Source organism: Xyrauchen texanus, chromosome 39 (assembly GCF_025860055.1).
Source record: "Xyrauchen texanus isolate HMW12.3.18 chromosome 39, RBS_HiC_50CHRs, whole genome shotgun sequence".
Lineage (NCBI taxonomy): Eukaryota > Metazoa > Chordata > Actinopteri > Cypriniformes > Catostomidae > Xyrauchen > Xyrauchen texanus.
The window spans coordinates 26,048,267-26,067,387 of record NC_068314.1 but is presented as its reverse complement, the minus strand read 5'-3'; the positions used below and the strand labels follow the sequence as shown (position 1 = coordinate 26,067,387).

At 42.7% G+C, this 19,121-nt stretch overlaps 1 protein-coding gene across 1 annotated transcript in view; it reads left to right on the top strand.

The window, feature by feature from the left end:
- LOC127633033 (cadherin-4-like) overlaps window positions 1–19,121 on the top strand; it is a 389,224-nt gene that overhangs the window by 220,302 nt on the left and 149,801 nt on the right. The window contains exon 4 of the mRNA XM_052111894.1: window positions 10,040–10,266. Within this exon, the coding sequence (XP_051967854.1) occupies window positions 10,040–10,266 (227 nt within the window). The remainder of the gene's footprint in view (window positions 1–10,039; window positions 10,267–19,121) is intronic.

The following is a 19,121-nucleotide window of genomic DNA, read 5'->3' as shown; positions in this document are numbered from 1 at the left end:
CAACAGCGGGAGGTGCTTCATTCTTAGTGACTTTAATTAACTTTATCACAATTGTCATAAAATCTAATTATTAAAATGTGGACATTAAAGTGTTTTGATCTCTGAAAATGCAACCGCAAACGGAAGCATGAACTGCTGCTGTAAAGCAAGACGGCTGGATATGTGCAGTACTAACAACTGTAGTATGTGCCTTATCTCTGGTATGTCTAAAATGTAGGCCAACTAATTGTACATTTGATAGGTAGAGCTCTAAATGTGAATGACTTCTTTAGAAAAGAAAATCCTTAGAAATCCTTACCTTGTCCACAGGTCATGCAGACATTATGATAGGAGTGATCCAATAGTCCAGATCGCTCCATTGACCAAATAATTGTTAGCATCTAAACTACGATACTTTTTCCTCACCTCTCTCGCGTAGATGCTCTGAATCAACAACATGTCTGGATAAGTCACTTCAGGTAAACATTTTATTTTTTTTTTGTAAATATGTTCATTCTGAGCCATATTTTAAGGATCTGGTAATGATATCGAAAGTGCACCCAGGCCAATTATATTCTAATTCATTTGTTATTGTTTACATCCTTGAAATGGTCTGTAGCTGTCCCTCTACTCTTCCCACACACTCAGGTACTAGGGGACAAAGAGAAGGTAAAAGACTTTCAAGCTCTCAAAAGCTATTTGAGAAAGAGAGAGATAGAGAGATATGTTTGCACCATGTTTGTCTCAGGCACTCAGCAACATCACACAAGTGCTGTGAGAAAAAAACAATTGGAAACACCTCCAATGTCTTCACTGTAGCTTGTTATTTTCCAAAAATGGATTTGAAACATGTCCGATGTCTTCAGGGTAGCTTGTTATTTTCCAACATAAACTGTCCCTCAGATCTATCAATAAACTTGTTACAATTTGCTAGATTTAGTCAGTCTGAAGGGGAAGGTTAGAAATTGAAAAATGTTTACTCAACATGTCCCAACACATGTTGAGCATGTATTAAGACAGTCACATCTGCGAATATCACATACAGTACAATTTTATTGTTTCAAGTCTGCACCAGACGAGAACAGCGAGGAACCCACTTCGCTTCATCAAGCATAACCACCATTGTCAGAAGTGACAGAATGTTTGGGTCAGGGGGGACCTGCACGTGTGTGCGTGTGTGTGAGGGCGACAGTTTGTGCCCTTACTGTCCCTCTGTCTTTGTGTTCTGCGACTGTGCTGGTCAAACAGAGAGTTCTGTGCTGCTGTATATTATTCCTCTGTCAGTCAAGTGGAACAATGCAGCCCTTCGGTACCAGACCTGAGGACCTTGCCATATTGTATATATGTGTGTGTATGTGCTCAAACATCTGTACAAGTAGGTGTATCCTTTTTTTGTAGTTGTGTGTGTGTGGATGTCTGTGAATGTCATGCACCTTTTTCCCAGTGTTACCTGAAGCGTCGTGGTAGGTATCTGATCAGGCATGGTCTAATGGGAAATATTGTCCTTTATTCTTTCAGAGACATTAACACACATTACCCTTTTTCTAAAGCCCACATTTAAACAAAAATAGCTTTAAAATCCCCTTGAAATTGTTTGACAAGCACAGTTTCTTTCCTATATTGGGATTGGGCATATCAAAGAGGTTGAACCTTTTTTTATGTAGCCAATAGCCTTTAGTTTATGTCAACATGATTACGTGGGAACTCGACATGTTGTGGCATGTAAACCAGGATGATATGGCGTTTACATTTACATTTACATTTATGCATTTGGCAGACGCTTTTATCCAAAGCGACTTACAGTGCACTTATTACAGGGACAATCCCCCCGGAGCAACCTGGAGTTAAGTGCTTTGCTCAAGGGCCCAACAGTGGCATCTTGGTGGTGCTGGGGCTTGAACCCCCGACCTTCTGGTCAGTAACCCTGAGCCTCAACCACTGAGCCACCACTGCCCCACTGCACCGTTTACATGATCAATGATGACTTGGAGGTTGTAGTTTCCCTCTAAGGTTGTTTTTACTCCACTGATGGTTAGGTTGAGAGTTGGGGTTTGGGTTAGGACGTATGGTTAATAAAAAGTGCATTCCTGTTGACTGTATTACATGATTTACATCTAAAAACAGTTAGCTTTAAAACTTGCACCAACTTATTTTTGGGACATTTCACCCAAAAACTGGAGTTCACACGTGCCCAAAAGTTTAACAGCAATTCCAGCTTTTGCATTGATAGAAATTTGGTTAGCAGAGACCAATTTCAGATGAAGAACTTTTCAAACTACTCTGTTTAAAATTTACAGGGAGATCAGTTTTCTCTCTCTCGCTCTCTCTTATTTTTTATTTTTTTTACAATCCAGACAATCCACACTTGTACCATGGGCAAAAGCAATAAATACACGTTCAAAATTAATAAATAAGTCCCAACAAATTTATACAGTAGTTTTAAAAATCAAAGTATGAGTGTTAGCTTAACTGAAGACACCCCGTCAAACCAAAATATCCTACTTGCTGTTGCTAGTTGAAGGCAGATGTTATTTATAATTTGGGGTATTTATAATTTAGGTGGTATTTATCATTTAGTATTTATACATTCTCATTCTTCAAAGCTATTTATCACACATAAATTAGTGTTGTACAAAATGAGACATTAATAGTTTCTGTCTATTCTGTCACCCTGGAAGAAAAAGAAACTGCCTATTTGAAATGTGTTTTTCCATTGTCGTAACCACTGTAGACATTAAGGGGGACACATTTTCCCTAATATTCAGAATAGTGGTCTGAAAAATCTACTTTTATATTTTTACATATTAGTACATTAGCATATTGCCTTAAAAGCTAACAGACATGGACTAAAATCAACACAATACTGATGTTGTCTTTTATGTTCTCATTCCTCAAAATTCTAACTTAACTAAACTAAATGCAGTGTTGAATTTTACAATTTAAATGATTTCTGAAAAACATTCCTAGTCTCTGATTCATCTTAGACTCTAGGTGACCCTTGCACACCTGTCTCCTTACTCACTGCCCAGTAAGACAGAATACATGTTGTAAAGCTCTTGGGTTTGTGATGTTGGTCTGTTTGTGAGCATGGGGCTGAATGACCTTCAGGGGAGCATGTGGAGAACCTCAAACGCTTTCGGCTCTCCTGAACTGTCTTAGCTCGTACTGCAGGTGAGCTCTTCAGACAAGCATGTGGAGAGGACACCTTACAACCGCTCAGTTCCCAGTTTGATAGAGTTACTCCTGGCTGTGCTTTTCTTCCTCTCTCTTTTTTCATCTCACCTGCTCAGTCTTCCCCTCTCTCTGCCTCTCAGTCTTTGTTTGTTGATATTGATCTATCTGTCTGTCAACTGTATCTATCCATTCATCCATACTTAAGATTTTGTACTTTATCACCATGACAAGTAGGTGTACATTTCTATTGCTAACGCATTTGCAGCTGTGCTTAAGAAACTGAACGTTGTATAAAATAAAATAATAATAGTGCATGCATACAATATTAATTCACCAAAACTAACTGGAAAAAGAGTAATCTTATGTTGGATGAAAATAGAACAAAAAATTATTTGGTCTCTGCACACTGGGAAAAAAAATGACTTAATTTAAGACCTACTTTGCTACTAGTTCACATTGGTCTTTGTGTTTTCTCTTTATCCATCCCATACTGACACAATCATCTATTTCTTCCCCTTCTTTTTTGCCTCATCACTTCTTAATGGTCAATTTCTCTCACGTATCTTTTAACACATTAGACTTTGACATTCTGATATTTGTACAGTAGTATCAATACAGCTACAGTGGGCAATCAGCCAATGGTTCATAAAGTGTTGATAAAGGTATATCATAGGGTTTTTGTATATTAAAGATTACAAAGGTCATACAGTATATCCCCATCTATATTTCTCTTATTGCCCCATTTAATGCAGAAATTAACATTGCATGAGGGTAGATTTACAGTATGTACAATACTGTCATTATGAAAAACAGGAAGACTAAGGCAGAAAGAGAGAGAGAAAAGGAGAGTGCTTGCATTTTGGTTGTGCACCATCATTGAACTTGAAGCTGTCTGAGTAAACACTTTGACCACACACCAATATCCCATACCATAGCACAACAATATCATACAGAACTAGTTTCTTATGCTAACACCTTTATCTTCACCTCTGTTTCACTTATTTTCCTCAGTCCACAGGTTTACCATCTGTGCCATGTTGGGGAGTGACAAAATGCCTTCAATGACAATAATTAGCTCATTCCATTAGAGTAAATTAGCCTTATTTAACATATTGCATAAATATTGACTGCCTTCAGATGTTTCAAATACAAATATGTGTGTATTTTTTATTTATTTATAATATATATTTTGCATCTTCCCCTAGTGACAGATGTTCCCTTTACAAAAGGCTTCACTACGATGTTGCGCTGCTAAGCGCTACGGGGAACAGCTTTAGCTGTGAGCCGAGCTGAATAAATGTGTGGAACACGTCAATGAACATTGACCGGAATTTATAGCCTCGGCTGATGTAATCATTAGATGCACCTGAGGCCAGGCTATAAATGGATACGTCACCAGGTGTCGTCAGAAACTCTTTTTTCAGAGCGATTCTGTTTCTGTGTGTTTCACACACCCTGTCAAAACTTTCTTTCCTCTGTTAGGAGATAGATTCAGTTAGGCAGTGTGCAGTGAACGTTGTTCTATTTTTCTCTTCTGTTTAGAAAATATTATATATATATATATATATATATATATATATATATATTTCTAAAAAAAAAAAAAGAAAGAGAATGACTGAAAGCAAACGGTGCGTGTTCCCCTCTTCTTGCTCTATAGCTGAAGACGGCACACATCAGTTTTTGCTGTTTGTTTGGGGGTAGAGCACGCTGCTGTCGCGTTGCAGCAGGGCGTGCTCGCCTCGCTTGCTTCCGGGAGTCAGCACTCACGAAAAGATCGTTCGTGGGGCTCGTGCATGGATTTGGCTGAGGAGCAAGAGAGGGGTTGATCCCTTTCTCTCACTCTCTCCCCAAACCCAGCTGGTCCTTCACATGATCTCGAAGCGCGTTCCGACACGTCTTCGGATCATGAGGTGGATCGCTATTCTCTTCCCGCCTCCGAGCTTTCCGTCCTCGATAAAAAATCTACGGAGGAACTGCTCGATGTTGTTATTCTCTCGCCGCTTTTCCGTGTTTCAACGGCATGTTCTCACTACCGTAAACCGGATTTCTTTTTTGTAAAAAAAAAAAAAAACCTCTCAATCTCCTGGTTAAAGGGGCCATGGTATGTGTTCCCCTTCCAGAGAGAGAGTTAGGTTATTACACTAAATACTTCCCGTTTCCCATGGAGGGTGAGGGGTGGCGTCTGGCTTAGATCTTAAGCTTGAACTACCCGTGGGTGTTCAAGTCCAAGATGATGCCTGTCAAGACGGTCGTGTCTCAAGCCCTACAACTCGTTTGGCTGGTCAACATCGATCTTATGACGCACTTCTATACTTCATTTAGAAGTTCTGCCACAACATGGAAAGTTCCTGAGGTTCACTTCCGGGGCGAAGTCTTCCAGGGTCAGGTTCTTTCACTCAGCCTAGCCCTTTTTACCCGCACATTCACAATGCATGATGTAGCGCTGGCTCCTTGCGACTCCGGGGCATCTGCATTCTGAATTACGTAGACGACTGGCTGATCCTAGCGCAGTTCCAGGAACTGGCAGTTCAGCACAGGGACATCGTCTTAGCTCATCTGTTTCTCTGGGGTTGAGGCTCAACGCCAAGAAAAGCATCCTCTCTCCCACTCAGAACACTGTCTATCGGGGCATCGTATGGAGTTCAATCACTATGCAGGCACAACTGTCTCCCGCTAGGATTGAGTCCATTCAGATCACCCTGAGCAAAGTCAGGCTAGGTTGCACTGTTATCAGTATCAACGATTTCCAGGTCTCAGGGCTGAACGCGTCCACGGTGATCCCTCTGGACCTTCTGCTCATGAGACCGTTTTTGTTGTGGCCAAAAGCCAGGGGATTTCTTCCAAGGGCCAAAACCCCTGGGCTAAATAGGGTTACGCGCCTCAGGCTTCGTTCCCTTTCTATGTGGTTCAGACCCCGGTTTTCTGCCTTGGGTCCCACTCTAGGTGCGTCTTGTTGTCGCAGACTGCTAACGACAGACGCCTCCCTGATGGACGGGGTAGCGGCCTTAAGTGGTCGTCCAGCTTAAGGGGATAGGAGGGTCGTCAGCTCGGTTGTCACAGTCACTGTCTCGGGTTGATGGCTGTATTTCTGGCCCTGAAATACCTCCTGCTGAGGCTGCCATGTCTTGGTGCGGGTGGACAATACAGCGGTAGCCTCTACATAAATCATCAAGGAGACCCACGTTCTTGTCAGCTGTATTTCTGACACGTCGGATTCTCCTTTGGGCCCAGGGCAAGCTCCTGTCACTCAGGGCAATTTACATCCCTGGACGCCTAAATGTGGGAGCAGATTTGCTGTCCAGACAGAACACCCCGAGGTAGTACAACAAATTTGGGAGAGATTTTACAGAGCAGAAGTGGACCTCTTCGCCTCTCAAGAGACTGCGCAATGTCCCCTCTACTTCTCTCTGAGTCACCCAGCGCCCCTGGGTCTGGACGCCATGGCGCATACATGGCCCAGAATGTGTCGGTATGCTTTTCCCCCAGTTTCTCTGCTCCCGGGAGTCTTAGCCAGAGTTCGCCAGCAAGGGTCTTGCCTCTTACTGATAGCGCCTCACTGGCCAAACAGGATTTGGTTCTCAGAAATTATATCTCTCCTCGACGGCTCGCCTTGGGCGATTCCGGACAGGAGGGACCTTCTGTCTCAGGCACAGGGGACGATATTTCATCCCCGGCCCGAATTGTGAAACCTTTCATGTCTGGCCCCTAAGGGTACCAAATGAGGTTCACGGGGTTTTCTCTTGAGATTATCGAGACCATTTCAAGTGCTAGGGCTCCCTCCACTTGGAACTGATCTGGGTAGATTTTACAGGGCAGAAGAGGACCTCTTCGCCTCTGTTGATAGCGCAATGTCTCCTCTACTTCTCCCCGAGTCGCCGAGTCCCCCCCTCCCCCTTGGGAGGGGCTGAACGTAGTAACGCAAATGCACCTGCATGCGTTTCCTTCTACTAAAGTTCTTATTACAGAACCAGCTAACTGCCAGTTTGTTTCAGTTCTGGATTTTCTGTAGAAAGAACTGTCAGCGGGCACTTGCCTCGCCACTGCCAGGTTCTATGTGGCCACTGCGGTTTGCCACGGCTTGGTGGGCGAGGTGCCCTCAAAGAGGCATCCTCATTATTGCCCGGGCCTACGAGGCGCGCGGTCAAGCTTCGCCAGTAGGTTTCAGGGTGCACTCTACCAGAGGGCTCTCCTCCTCTAAAACCTTGGCTAGAGGTCTCCCTCTGCAGCAAGTTTGTGATGCGGCAGGTTGTCCTCTCCGCACACATTCATTGGATTTTTATAGTTTGGATGTTTTGCCACTCCGGGCTCTTATGCCCTTGAGTCGACATCTCAAGCTCATGTCTGGACAAGTTTGTGATGCGGCAGGCTGGTCCTCTCCGCTCACATTCATCAGTTTTTATGACAAGTTTGTGTTGCGACAGGGTTCTCCGCACACATTCATCGAACTTTATGGGTTAGATGCTTTGCTACTCCGGGCTCTTTTGCCCTTGAGTCGACATCTCAGCTCATGCCTGAACAAGTTTGTGATGCGGCAGGCTGGTCCTCTCCACACACATTCATCAAAATTGAATGGTTTAGATGTTTATGCTACTCCGGGCTCTTATGCCCTTGAGTCGACATCTGAAGCTCATGTCTGAGACCTCTCGCGTTTTTGTGAGTACACTGCACAACCGTAGGGGTCCGGACAGCCCCAAGTGCGGCGGCGTGGGTATTGCGTTCCCCGTAGCGCTTAGCAGCGCAACATCTCGTTCCGCCTTTTTCAGGGAACAAGGGTTACACATGTAACCCGAGACGTTTTTGTTGATGTTTGGTAAGGGGAAAAAATGGAAATTAACAATGTTCCCATCAACAACAGGATGCAATTAGTGCATTCAGACCATTTGTGCTTGTTGCCAAATTTCAATATCTCTCCAATTCATGTTTTACATTTCCTAGACTTAGTACTGACAGCATAAAATGTTATGAATATCCCAACTATGATGTACTTTGTTTTTTTAATTTGAGCTTCACTTGTTAAAGTGAGGAGCGTGTTTTTCATGTGTCAATGGTTTGGTGCTCATTCTCAAAAATGCATACAAGCCATTTAGCAACCCATATGCAATTATTCACAAGACAAAACTCTGCAGTGTTGAGCGAGCCATGTGCAATTGGTAAAATGGATTCTACACTTTATTATACTGTTGTTTTGTTGAATCGTTTGGTAGGAAACCATGTGGTAAATTTAATAGATGCTTGATAGAAAGCTTGTCGCACAAGATATTTCACAGTATTTTTTTTTTCCTTTCAGAAAAACATCATTGCCCAGCACTCTTAATAAGTGACTTGGTCCCGCTGTGATTTATGAAATCAATTTGTCTTGTTATCAGAAGGATTGTGGAAGAAAGATAAAATCAATAGAAAGTGATTTCAGTTCTATCCCTTTTTTTTTTAAATCCTGAGGGAAGATAGTGAAGAGAGATGCAACACTCAAATTTGAATCACTTTGACCCTCTACTACTGCAAAGTCGATTCCTAACTCGTTAAAAATAGTACCGTATGCAATTCAAATGCATCGATGATGCATGTACTCATAACAGATGTTCTACTAAATTTGTAAAAGGAATTTTCTTTAACTATGAGCACTTGTGGCTCTGTAAACTTATAAATTAAGATTTTCTTCAATTTTAAACAGTAATATTGAAAATAAATTATGATGGATTTTCAGGTTCTAATATTAAAAGTTTGGGTTTGGGAAAAGGGTAAAAGAAAATGTGTAAAAGCCATTTGAAAAGTAGCAAAACTACATGATATGGTAAAATTTATAAGAAATTTCAAATGTGAGCTTACTGTAATATATATATATATATATATATATATATATAGTTGAAACCTGTTAATTTTAACACAAATAAAACCCTAGAAAACTGATATTCTGTTACATTTGAATGATAACTGGAATGTACGCTGTGATTAATCTAGACATGGCTATTTATCTCTCTCTCTCTCTCTCTCTCTCTCTCTCTCTCTCTCTCTCTCTCTCTCTCTCTCTCTCTCTCTTTAAGTAAAGCTGAAGCTGTGGAACTTTCCCTCAGGTGTAAATGAATACACCATCTGCTGTTGTTGACCAGAACCCTTTGCGAACAACCATAGCGGGATAATGCATATGACTCACTCATTCTGTTTGCTACCTTTGACAGCAGAAGTGTTAAAATTCAGTTTACCTCAAAGCTAGCTGAGGAGTCTGCCACTTACAGGAATCTCAAATATTTTTTGAATATTTGAGCACATTGTGCAAATGGTGTCATTGTGTTACTTTTATCACCTATTACAGTCCTAATATAATTGGAAATGCTTTAGCCAAAGACTATAGTTTCTTACATACAGTAGGATCCAAAATCTGAGACCACTTGTTAATATGCTTCTATTTGGCATATTTCCAATTTTACAAATCAAATGAGCAGCATTTCAATTTGAGTGAAATGCTTAATTGAATAATTTACATGAATTGTAGAATTTCTTAGTATTTAGTTTGGCCATCCTTTTGGACAGGATAGAATGCTATCTAGCTAACATAGACAACGCAAGTTTGTGCAAAACGTGATGATTCGTGTTATTTCTTAATTTAATATTTTCTTAATCATTTTACATAGTTGTTGTTGTTATTAGTATTATTATTATTATTATTTAGTTCCAGGCTTAAATTTGATTTTGAATCATACTTTTCAATGTGGTCTAAAACTTTAAGCTTTTCATTGTCTCTTTTTCTGAATCAATGATGCCCTACCCACTGTGAAAGTCTAGCACGATGTACTGTCTTTATTCGTTTTATTGTAAATAGCCAAAATTGTTTCATTTCATTTTTATATTTACTTCTCATCAAGTTCTGTCTTCCTCTCTTTACTTACAGTAAAGTTCGAAACCTGCCAGCAAATAGAGAAGGTCTATTTCAAGAGCAGTGACCCTAAGTTCAGCATTCGGCCAGATGGCTCTCTTTTCATAGTGCAAGATGTGGCGAATTTAACCGAACCAATACATTTCATGTTGACGGCCAGAGACAGCACGGACAAACACATCTGGGAGACCACAATTAAACTGGCTCTCGGTGGACACCCGCTATCTCCTGCTATGAACCAGGTAAGGACAAATAATGTGAAGTTAGAAAAGAGATCAATGTTATTCCTAAATATCAGCTGGCTGTGTTATTATATTATAGATGGTGACCAACAAAGACACGAAATGTGTCAACATATCCATTAACACACCTACCCACCATTATTACAGTGAAGATTATTACATTATTACAGCAGAACTGTACTAAAGTTGCTCTTCCTCTAGAAATGTATGCAATTAATTCAGCTGAAACAGCTGAGCACATGGACTCCATTGTCAGGGCCCAGGCTCAAACCTGGGTCAGTGGCATAGGAGCCAGAAACACTACTGGTGAACCACAGGAAAGGCAATGAACCTAACTTGCAAAGGCTTACTCGCTAACAAAGTAGTGTTCAAAAAAGAATGGCTGTGTCTCGTTTGGAAGGCTGCATCCTGCGGAGGTCGCATTGTTGGCCGCATACTTCATCGAGGCTGTCTCGTTTCAGAAAAGTGAGTAGGACACTTTGAATGCAGCCTTCAAATGCAACCTTCTTTCACGGGAATTCGGAGGATGCATGTGGTGTATCCTTCGTGGGCACTCACAACCCACAATTCTTTGCTTAAACAGAAACGTCTAAAAACAAAATGATGCCAATTTGCCCGTAAACATCATGTTCAAACGCAAGGAATGTTAATTCCCAAGTTGAAGTACCTCAGTAGATGGGTACAGAGTATATAATATGTATAATTATATTAATATATAATTAAAAAAGTATTAGACTGAAAGTACACTTGTAAAATCTATTGTCTTTTCTCTTTACATCATTATAACTCTCCTTAAATGTACCTCATACATTGCCTTTCAGAGGGACTTTGTTCCCTTCTCACTCAAAGCGCTCGCGTTTGTTAAAGGGTGGCGCGCTGTCATAGCAACCATGTTATGTTCTATTTCCTTTTGTCCTACGAAGGCTGTCTCATTTAAACAAGGCTGGTTTAAAAGGAGGACACTCTGTATACTGCAGCCTTTTAAGGACGCGTGCGTCCTAGCTAGCAACAAGACGCAGCCAATGAGTTCATTAAAATCTAAGTAGGTAAAAAAATAAAATATAATCCAAAAGGGAAGTAGGGCAAACAGAGGCAAAGAGTAATCTACAAAGCTAATGCTTTGTAGATTGTATCCACTGATGTAATCCAACAGACAGGGTTGGGAAGTAACGGAATACATGTAACGGGAATATGTATTTAAAATACAAAATATAAGTAACTGTATTCCACTACAGTTACAATTTAAATAATTGGTAATAAGAAGTTACATTCAAAAAGTATTTTGATTATTGAAGAGATTAATTTGCATTTTATTGTCATTTGTTTCATTTAATATTTAGTCCTTTCAGATGAAAAACATTTATACATATAAATGATGCGATCCAAAGTGCATTTGATCAGTGGTGAAGTACTTGCTTATGATGTGTTACATTCTCACAAGCAGACAGAGAAGTAAGTTTGGAGCAGAAGAAATAAAAATAAAACTTGTCAGCTTTATGCTTTATGCTATTTCTAGCCATTTCGCATACACTTGTTACCAGGCACGATCATATTTTTCAAGAAAATTCACATTGGGGGCCTGGGTAGCTCAGCAAGTATTGACGCTGACTACCACCTCTGGAGTCGCGAGCTCGAATCCAGAGTGTGCTGAGTGACTCCAGCCAGGTCTCCTAAGCAAATAAATTGGCCGGGTTGCTAGGGAGTGTAGAGTCACATGGGGTAACCTCCTCGTGGTCGTGATTAGTGGTTCTTGCTCTCAATAAGGTGTTTGGAAAGTTGTGACTGAATCGCAGAAAGTAGCATGAGCCTCCACATGCGGAGTCATTCACAACGAGCCACGTGATAAGATGCATGGATTGTCTCAGAACAGGCAATTGAGACTTGTTCTCTGCCACCCGGACTGAGGTGTGTAACCGCCCCACCACACGGATCTACCAAGTAGTAGGCATTGGGCATTCCAAATTGGGAGAATTATTTTATTTTTTAATTCATGTTGGATCATAATTTCTTTTTAATTTCTCTAGTAAGACCTTCGATATTAAGGCAAAAATCATAGTCTTGATCATTTTTATATTGTTTTCAATTTGATCTTGTTTTAGAAACCACATCTCATTAGATACTTAGGTTTTTCAGAGAATGTATTTTTAACATGTGTATTTTATCACTGTACTGGCAGAGATTTTAATAGTCAAAACAAGTGAAAAATCATTATTCTGTATTCCGTAATCTGTAGTGGAACACATTTCAAAATTAACCATCCCATACCTGTCCACAGAAATGCATAGAAAAATTAACAGCGGAAATAACACAGGAACAGTGGCACAGGCAGCTTTTCTTATAATTAACTATAAACCAAGGTCTGAAACAAGGGAACAAACCAACTTAAATACACACAGGGGAATGAGACATAGGTGACAGCGATAATGATAATGACACACAGGGAAAATATGACATAAGGGAAACCACTGTGGCCCTCAAGTGGCTAAAACAAAGAACAAGTCCAAAATCCTGACATTCATTTAAACTTTGACCATTGCAGCCTTAGATGTGTTATCTGTTTTGTTTTGTTTTTTAAATACATTTTATACTGTTTAAAATTAAGTTTGAAAATCTCCCCTAGACTTATAGTGTTAGAATGTGTAATATTGAACATGTAGCCTACAGTGCTTTGATTAGAATATCACCATACATTGCAAAGACAGTGTTGCATTATGTGTTGATTCTCATGCACAGGTGACAAAAAACAAGATGCACTCTGATTGGCACGATAAAGGCAAAGAGTCTTTTATGCAACATTCATTTTCACAGAACTAAAGCCCATGTAAGCACAGCTATTTTCTTACAGAAAATGCAAATCTAGTTATTGTTTCATGAGAATATATCTGTTTGTATAAGGAATATTTTACCCACTCATGACAATTACTCTCCCTCATGTCCTTCCAAAAATATATATAACTTTCTTTTTTCTGCAGAACACCAAAAAAAAATTATTTGATGAATGTCTCCTTGTGTTACGAATGGAGGCAGCGAAGCAGACGAGGAGATGCGGATCCAATCGCAGTTCAACTTTATTAAATAACCAAGCAAGAAAAAACACAAAGGAAAACCCTCAATGGGGAAACAAACATAAAACTAGAAAACACAGGCAGGGAACACACACCAGGCTAACAACATTCAACGAACGACAAGGAGTGAACAAAAAGCAGGGCTTAAATACACAGTGAGTGATGACTGAATAAGACACAGGTGAGAACAATGAACAAAATGGCAGTGATGATGGCAGGTGGATTCTGGGAAGTGTAGTTCTTTAACAATGACAAGTGAACACGAAGACTAACAAAGAGACTAAGGGGCTACACAGGGACAAAAGTGAAAACTAAGGAATGCAAAGGTGACAAAAATGGCAGACAGAGGGCAACAGTGAAACAAGACAAGGAATTCCTAACATAGCCCCCCCTCTAGGATCAGATTCCAGACGATCAAAGTAACATAAAACAAAACAAAAAATGTCCATGACTGGGGGGGAGCTTGAGGTGGGCAGACAGACCAAGGGGGCAACAACGGGCAGACAGGCAGTCCAGGGGGCAACAAGAGGTCCAGGGGGGCACAGAGGGCAGGCAGGAAGTCCAGGGGGGCACAGAGGGCAGGCAGGAAGTCCTGGGTGGCACACAGGGCAAGGACAGGTTCAGGTGGTCTGGCTCGCTGGCCACAGGGCAAGGGTAGGTTCAGGAGGCCTGGGAGCTGGCCACAGGGCAGGGACAGGTTCAGGTGGTCTGGGAGCCGGCCACAGGACAAGGGTAGGTTCAGAAGATCTGGGAGCCGGCCACAGGACAAGGGTAGGTTTGGGGAACCTGGCAGGAGGCCACTGGACAGGGACTGGGTCAGGAGGCCTGGGAGGAGGCCACAGGACAGGGACTGGATCAGGAGGCCTGGGAGGAGGCCACAGGACAGGGACTGGATCAGGAGGCCTGGGAGGAGGCCACAGGACAGGGACTGGGTCTGGGGCCTGGGAGGAGGCCACAGGACAGGGACTGGGTCAGGGGGCCTGGGAGGAGGCCACAGGACAGGGACTGGGTCAGGAGGCCTGGGAAGAGGCCACAGGACAGGGACTGGGTCAGGGGGCCTGGGAAGAGGCCACAGGACAGGGACTGGGTCAGGGGGCCTGGGAAGAGGCCACAGGACAGGGACTGGGTCAGGGGGCCTGGGAGGAGGCCACAGGACAGGGACTGGGTCAGGAGGCCTGGGAGGAGGCCACAGGACAGGGACTGGGTCAGGGGGCCTTGGAAGAGGCCACAGGACGGGAACAGGGTCAGGAGGCCTGGGAGGAGGCCACAGGACAGGCACTGGGTCAGGAGGCCTGGGAGGAGGCCACAAAGGCGGTGACCTGGAAGGCTCTGGCGGTGAAGCCGTAGGAGGCTCGGGAGGCGGAGCCGCAGGAGGCTCGGGAGGCGGAGCCGCAGGAGGCTCAGCTGAGGGAGGCTCTGGAGGCGGAGCTGAGGGAGGCTCTGGAGGCGGAGCCGAGGGAGGAAGAACCATGGAAAGCTTGGGAGGCTCAGGGGGCGGAGCCGCAGGAGGCTCGGGAGGCGGAGCCGTAGCAGACTCAAGAGACTTGAGATGGAGCCCTGGGAGGCGGAGCCCTAGGAGGCTTGGGAGGAGGAGCTCTGGAAAGCTCGGGAGGCGGAGCTCTGGAAAGCTCGGGAGGCTCGAGGAGCGCAGGCTCTAGGAGGGGCATGACCATTGGCGCTGGCTTTTGGTCAGTCCAGGCTATTGGCATTAGCCCGGGAACGGTCGAGGCTACAGGCGCTGGCTCAGGGACGGTCGAGGCTACAGCCGCTGGCTCAGGGACGGTCGAGGCTACAGCCGCTGGCTCAGGGACGGTCGAGGCTACAGCCGCTGGCTCAGGGACGGTCGAGGCTACAGCCGCTGGCTGGGTGACTGTGGTATGCGCTGGCTTGGGTTCGCTGACCGTGGCTGACGAGGGCTCTGGCTCGCAGACCGGGGCAGGCGAGGGCTCTGGCTCGCAGACCGGGGCAGGCGAGGGCTCTGGCTCGCAGACCGGGGCAGGCGAGGGCTCTGGCTCGCAGACCGGGGCAGGCGAGGGCTCTGGCTCGCAGACCGGGGCAGGCGGAGACTGGGGAGCAGAAGCCTTTCCTCTTCTCCTCCTCCGCCGGGCGGACGAAGCTGGCAACGCTGGCTCGCTGGCCGTGGTAGGCGTGAAGGGACGAACCACGGGCTGAAGGGAGAGTTACCTCTGTGGGAGGAGTGGCAGGGTTCTCCTCGATGACGCCCACAGTAAACGGTGAACCGCAGGCCAGCAGAGTCTCCTCCACGAACGCGTGGAGCGTCCAGCCGCACGCTGCCTGTGGCAACCGCTCCTTGACCGCACTGTTCAGGCTCGCCCGAAAAACCCCACCAGGTCGGAGTCAGGGAATTCGGTGGCACTCGCAATCGCTGAGGAAATCGCAGATGTGGTCCTCCACCGGACGATTTCCCTGACTAAGGCTGAGCAGCTGACAGCTCGCTTCGAACCGCTGGATCCATGTTTGGTCGTTCGCTCTGTTACGAATGGAGGCAGCGAAGCAGACGAGGAGATGCGGATCCAATCGCAGTTCAACTTTATTAAGTAAACAAGCAAGAAAAAACACAAAGGAAAACCCTCAATGGGGAAACAAACATAAAACTAGAAAACACAGGCAGGGAACACACACCAGGCTAACAACATTCAACAAACGACAAGGAGTGAACAAAAAGCAGGGCTTAAATACACAGTGAGTGATGACTGAATAAGACACAGGCGAGAACAATGAACAAAATGGCAGTGATGATGGCAGGTGGATTCTGGGAAGTGTAGTTCTTTAACAATGACTAGTGAACACGAAGACTAACAAAGAGACTAAGGGGCTACACAAGGGACAAAAGTGAAAACTAAGGAATGCAAAGGTGACAAAAATGGCAGACAGAGGGCAACAGTGAAATAAGACAAGGAATTCCTAACACCTTGCCTGAATTCAGTGCAAGGGCAGTATATAGGTACTCACTTTAACGCTTAATAAAGCACCCAACAGTGTCATAAATTAAATATGGCAGCTATGTCAAAAACATCAAACCCATTGTTTCTTGCTTGTCTTGTGAACGAAAATCATGCGACACAACTGAACTACTTTAAGACACTTTTGGGTGCTTTATTTAGCATTAAAGTGAGTAACTATGTGATGTTATTGTATTGAATTCAGCCAATTGGTTATTCATTAAATTCCTTTTGTGTTCTGCAGAATGAAGTAAGTCATTTACTGTGTGTTTGGAACAACACAAGGTTGAGTAAATAGTGACAGAATTTAAATTTTTGGGTGAACTTTTCTTTTAACAATTCAATTACAAAATAAATAAATAAATAAACAGAGTTTAGAGAGTCATAAATGTTCTTGAGCTGTGAATGGCTTGCCGAGTCGTGCAGCTCAGTAATGGATTGCACAAAATAATGGACATTGATTGAGTTCATGTTTTTGAGTGGGGGTTGTGGGAGCTGTCATGCCATTGCAGTGTAATTATTTGCCCATACAAAATTAGCAAGAGCAAGATTCAATAACAGAGTAAGATGTTATTATGTTTAAGTAATCATCGAAATTTGAAAACTAGTCACAGTTTTAAAATTGATTACATTTCTTTCTTCTCTTGCATGCGCCATCAAGTGCAAAGTGCTTTTAGTGGGTTTGCACAAGCCTTTGGCAACATATCAAAAGTCATGATCTGATTATGAAAAGTGAATGCTCAAATGTAATATTTTTATACAAAAGACGAAAGGAGTAATATTTCATGCATGCACAAGTCATTTTACAACCCCACCCCCCACACACATATACCACAAGTCCTGCTTGGCAAATATCATTAAACTTTTAATACGTTTGGCTGTCTTGCTCATGTTCGGGCAGTCCTGTGCTCCAGTGTAGAGGAAATGAGGTGTACAGGCTTTATATAGATGTCTTTCCCACTGGCATCGGACTGTTTTTGCATCCAAAGTGACCTAGAAATGCCAAGCAGAGAGGCAGGAATTCAGGTACTCTAGGGAACAAGGAGTCTGGTCTGGTGAGCCCTATCCCCATGTCCCTAACCCTGCACATGTCCTCTCCTTCTGCATGACCATTTAGAGAAGTGTCTCATTGCTGGTTATAGCAGGTTATTGAAGGACAAACACACATAAACACACACACACACACACACAAACACACTCACACACAGCACGAGTATGTTCCTGAAGATGTGACTTCTTACTGCTCTATGACCTAGTTGGGTCTATAAATATTTAATTGCTTGAAAAATAATCAAAATCAAAATAAAGTAGTTTATCGCTCAGATGATTACATCATTTAAAGGAACAGTTTCCCAAATTGAAATGGCTTAAAATTCTGGCTTTATTTAACATCCTTCATGACATTTCAAACCCATTTGTTTCTGTGGAACAATAAAAGGGAATATTGAATAATGTTTATGCTGCTCTAGTCTATACAATAATAATTTATTGTGACCACAGGGTTTCAAGTTCCAGAAAAAGGGGGAAAAAAAGCCCCTTCAACAGAATCCTTCAACAGTGTAAATGAATGAGCAAATAAAGTCAGATTGTCAGATTCATCAGCCAATCAGATTGATTTATTTGTTCTTGGTGGGTGTGATCTTCATGATATGTCCCGGACGAGGCCTTCTAGCTGGCCTTGAGTGACGCATTCACGCTTTAAGTGATGTACGTAATTCAAGAGCGAAAAGCGTAAGATCAAGCTGTCCGACGAGTCGGCTGTCATCACTGCTGGTATTGCCATTGAGAAAGAGATCCTTATGGATTTAAAAACACAGGATTTTCTGCATTAACGTGTGATTGCTTAATTTATTAATCAGGAAAGGAGGATTGATTTTCACTTCAAGTAAATTGATAAGTGCTTTTTGCATTGTTATAGCAACATGAGGAGTTTTCTAAGTGTAAATTAGGCTGCTTGAGCATTCAGTGTCGGATCAAGTTTTGAAAAGTAGTGCTGCATTCCGTTCAACTCGGAAATTCGGAATTTACAATTTCCCACTAAATGTGCAATGGAATGCATCTTTGAGTCAGAATTACAACTTGTAGGCTCGTGCAGAAATTCTCAACTCTGATTTCGCCGAGATGCAGGGACACAATATCACACAAACATGTCGACACTCAGGGAGATATACAAAGTACGCAATGAACATTCACTTTATTCTGTAATATCGATAATTGAGTTTGTTTCAACATTACATGATATTAAAGCTTGTTTAACAAATGCCTGCAGAAATAGGTGTATAAAACATTATAATTTCTTTCGATAATTGTTTAAATAATTGAAAACATTTTATCAGTTGGGTTGCTAGGAGACATCTCTAATGAGAGTTAAACCCCTGCTAAGCTAACGGGAGTGGTGCAGTTCCGAATATCGGGGAATGGAGTGCATTAATGTTTGGAGATATCAAGTAGGAATATCCCACATTCAGCTTGAATGGAACATAGCATAAGCGTGTACCCTGACAAAACAAAATTTATTGCAAGCAACATTTAAATTGCAAATATTATTAGATAGATTTTTCCAGGTATTATAGACCTCGTTGGTAGATTCATATGAACAATTATGATTTTTGAATGTCTGTTCACGAGACGTTAATTTAATGCTGCAGTTAAAATTAAGCTTACTTGAGCATTAAGTGTCATTTCAAGTTCTGGCTTTCATGCATGGACGTGTTTTTAAAATGTCAGTTGGTATTACTAGTTAGCTGTGACATAATGTAGGATTCCCAATGGCATAGGGTGTCTTATTCATTGTGAAACTGTGTTTTCTTAATGGCATGAAACACAC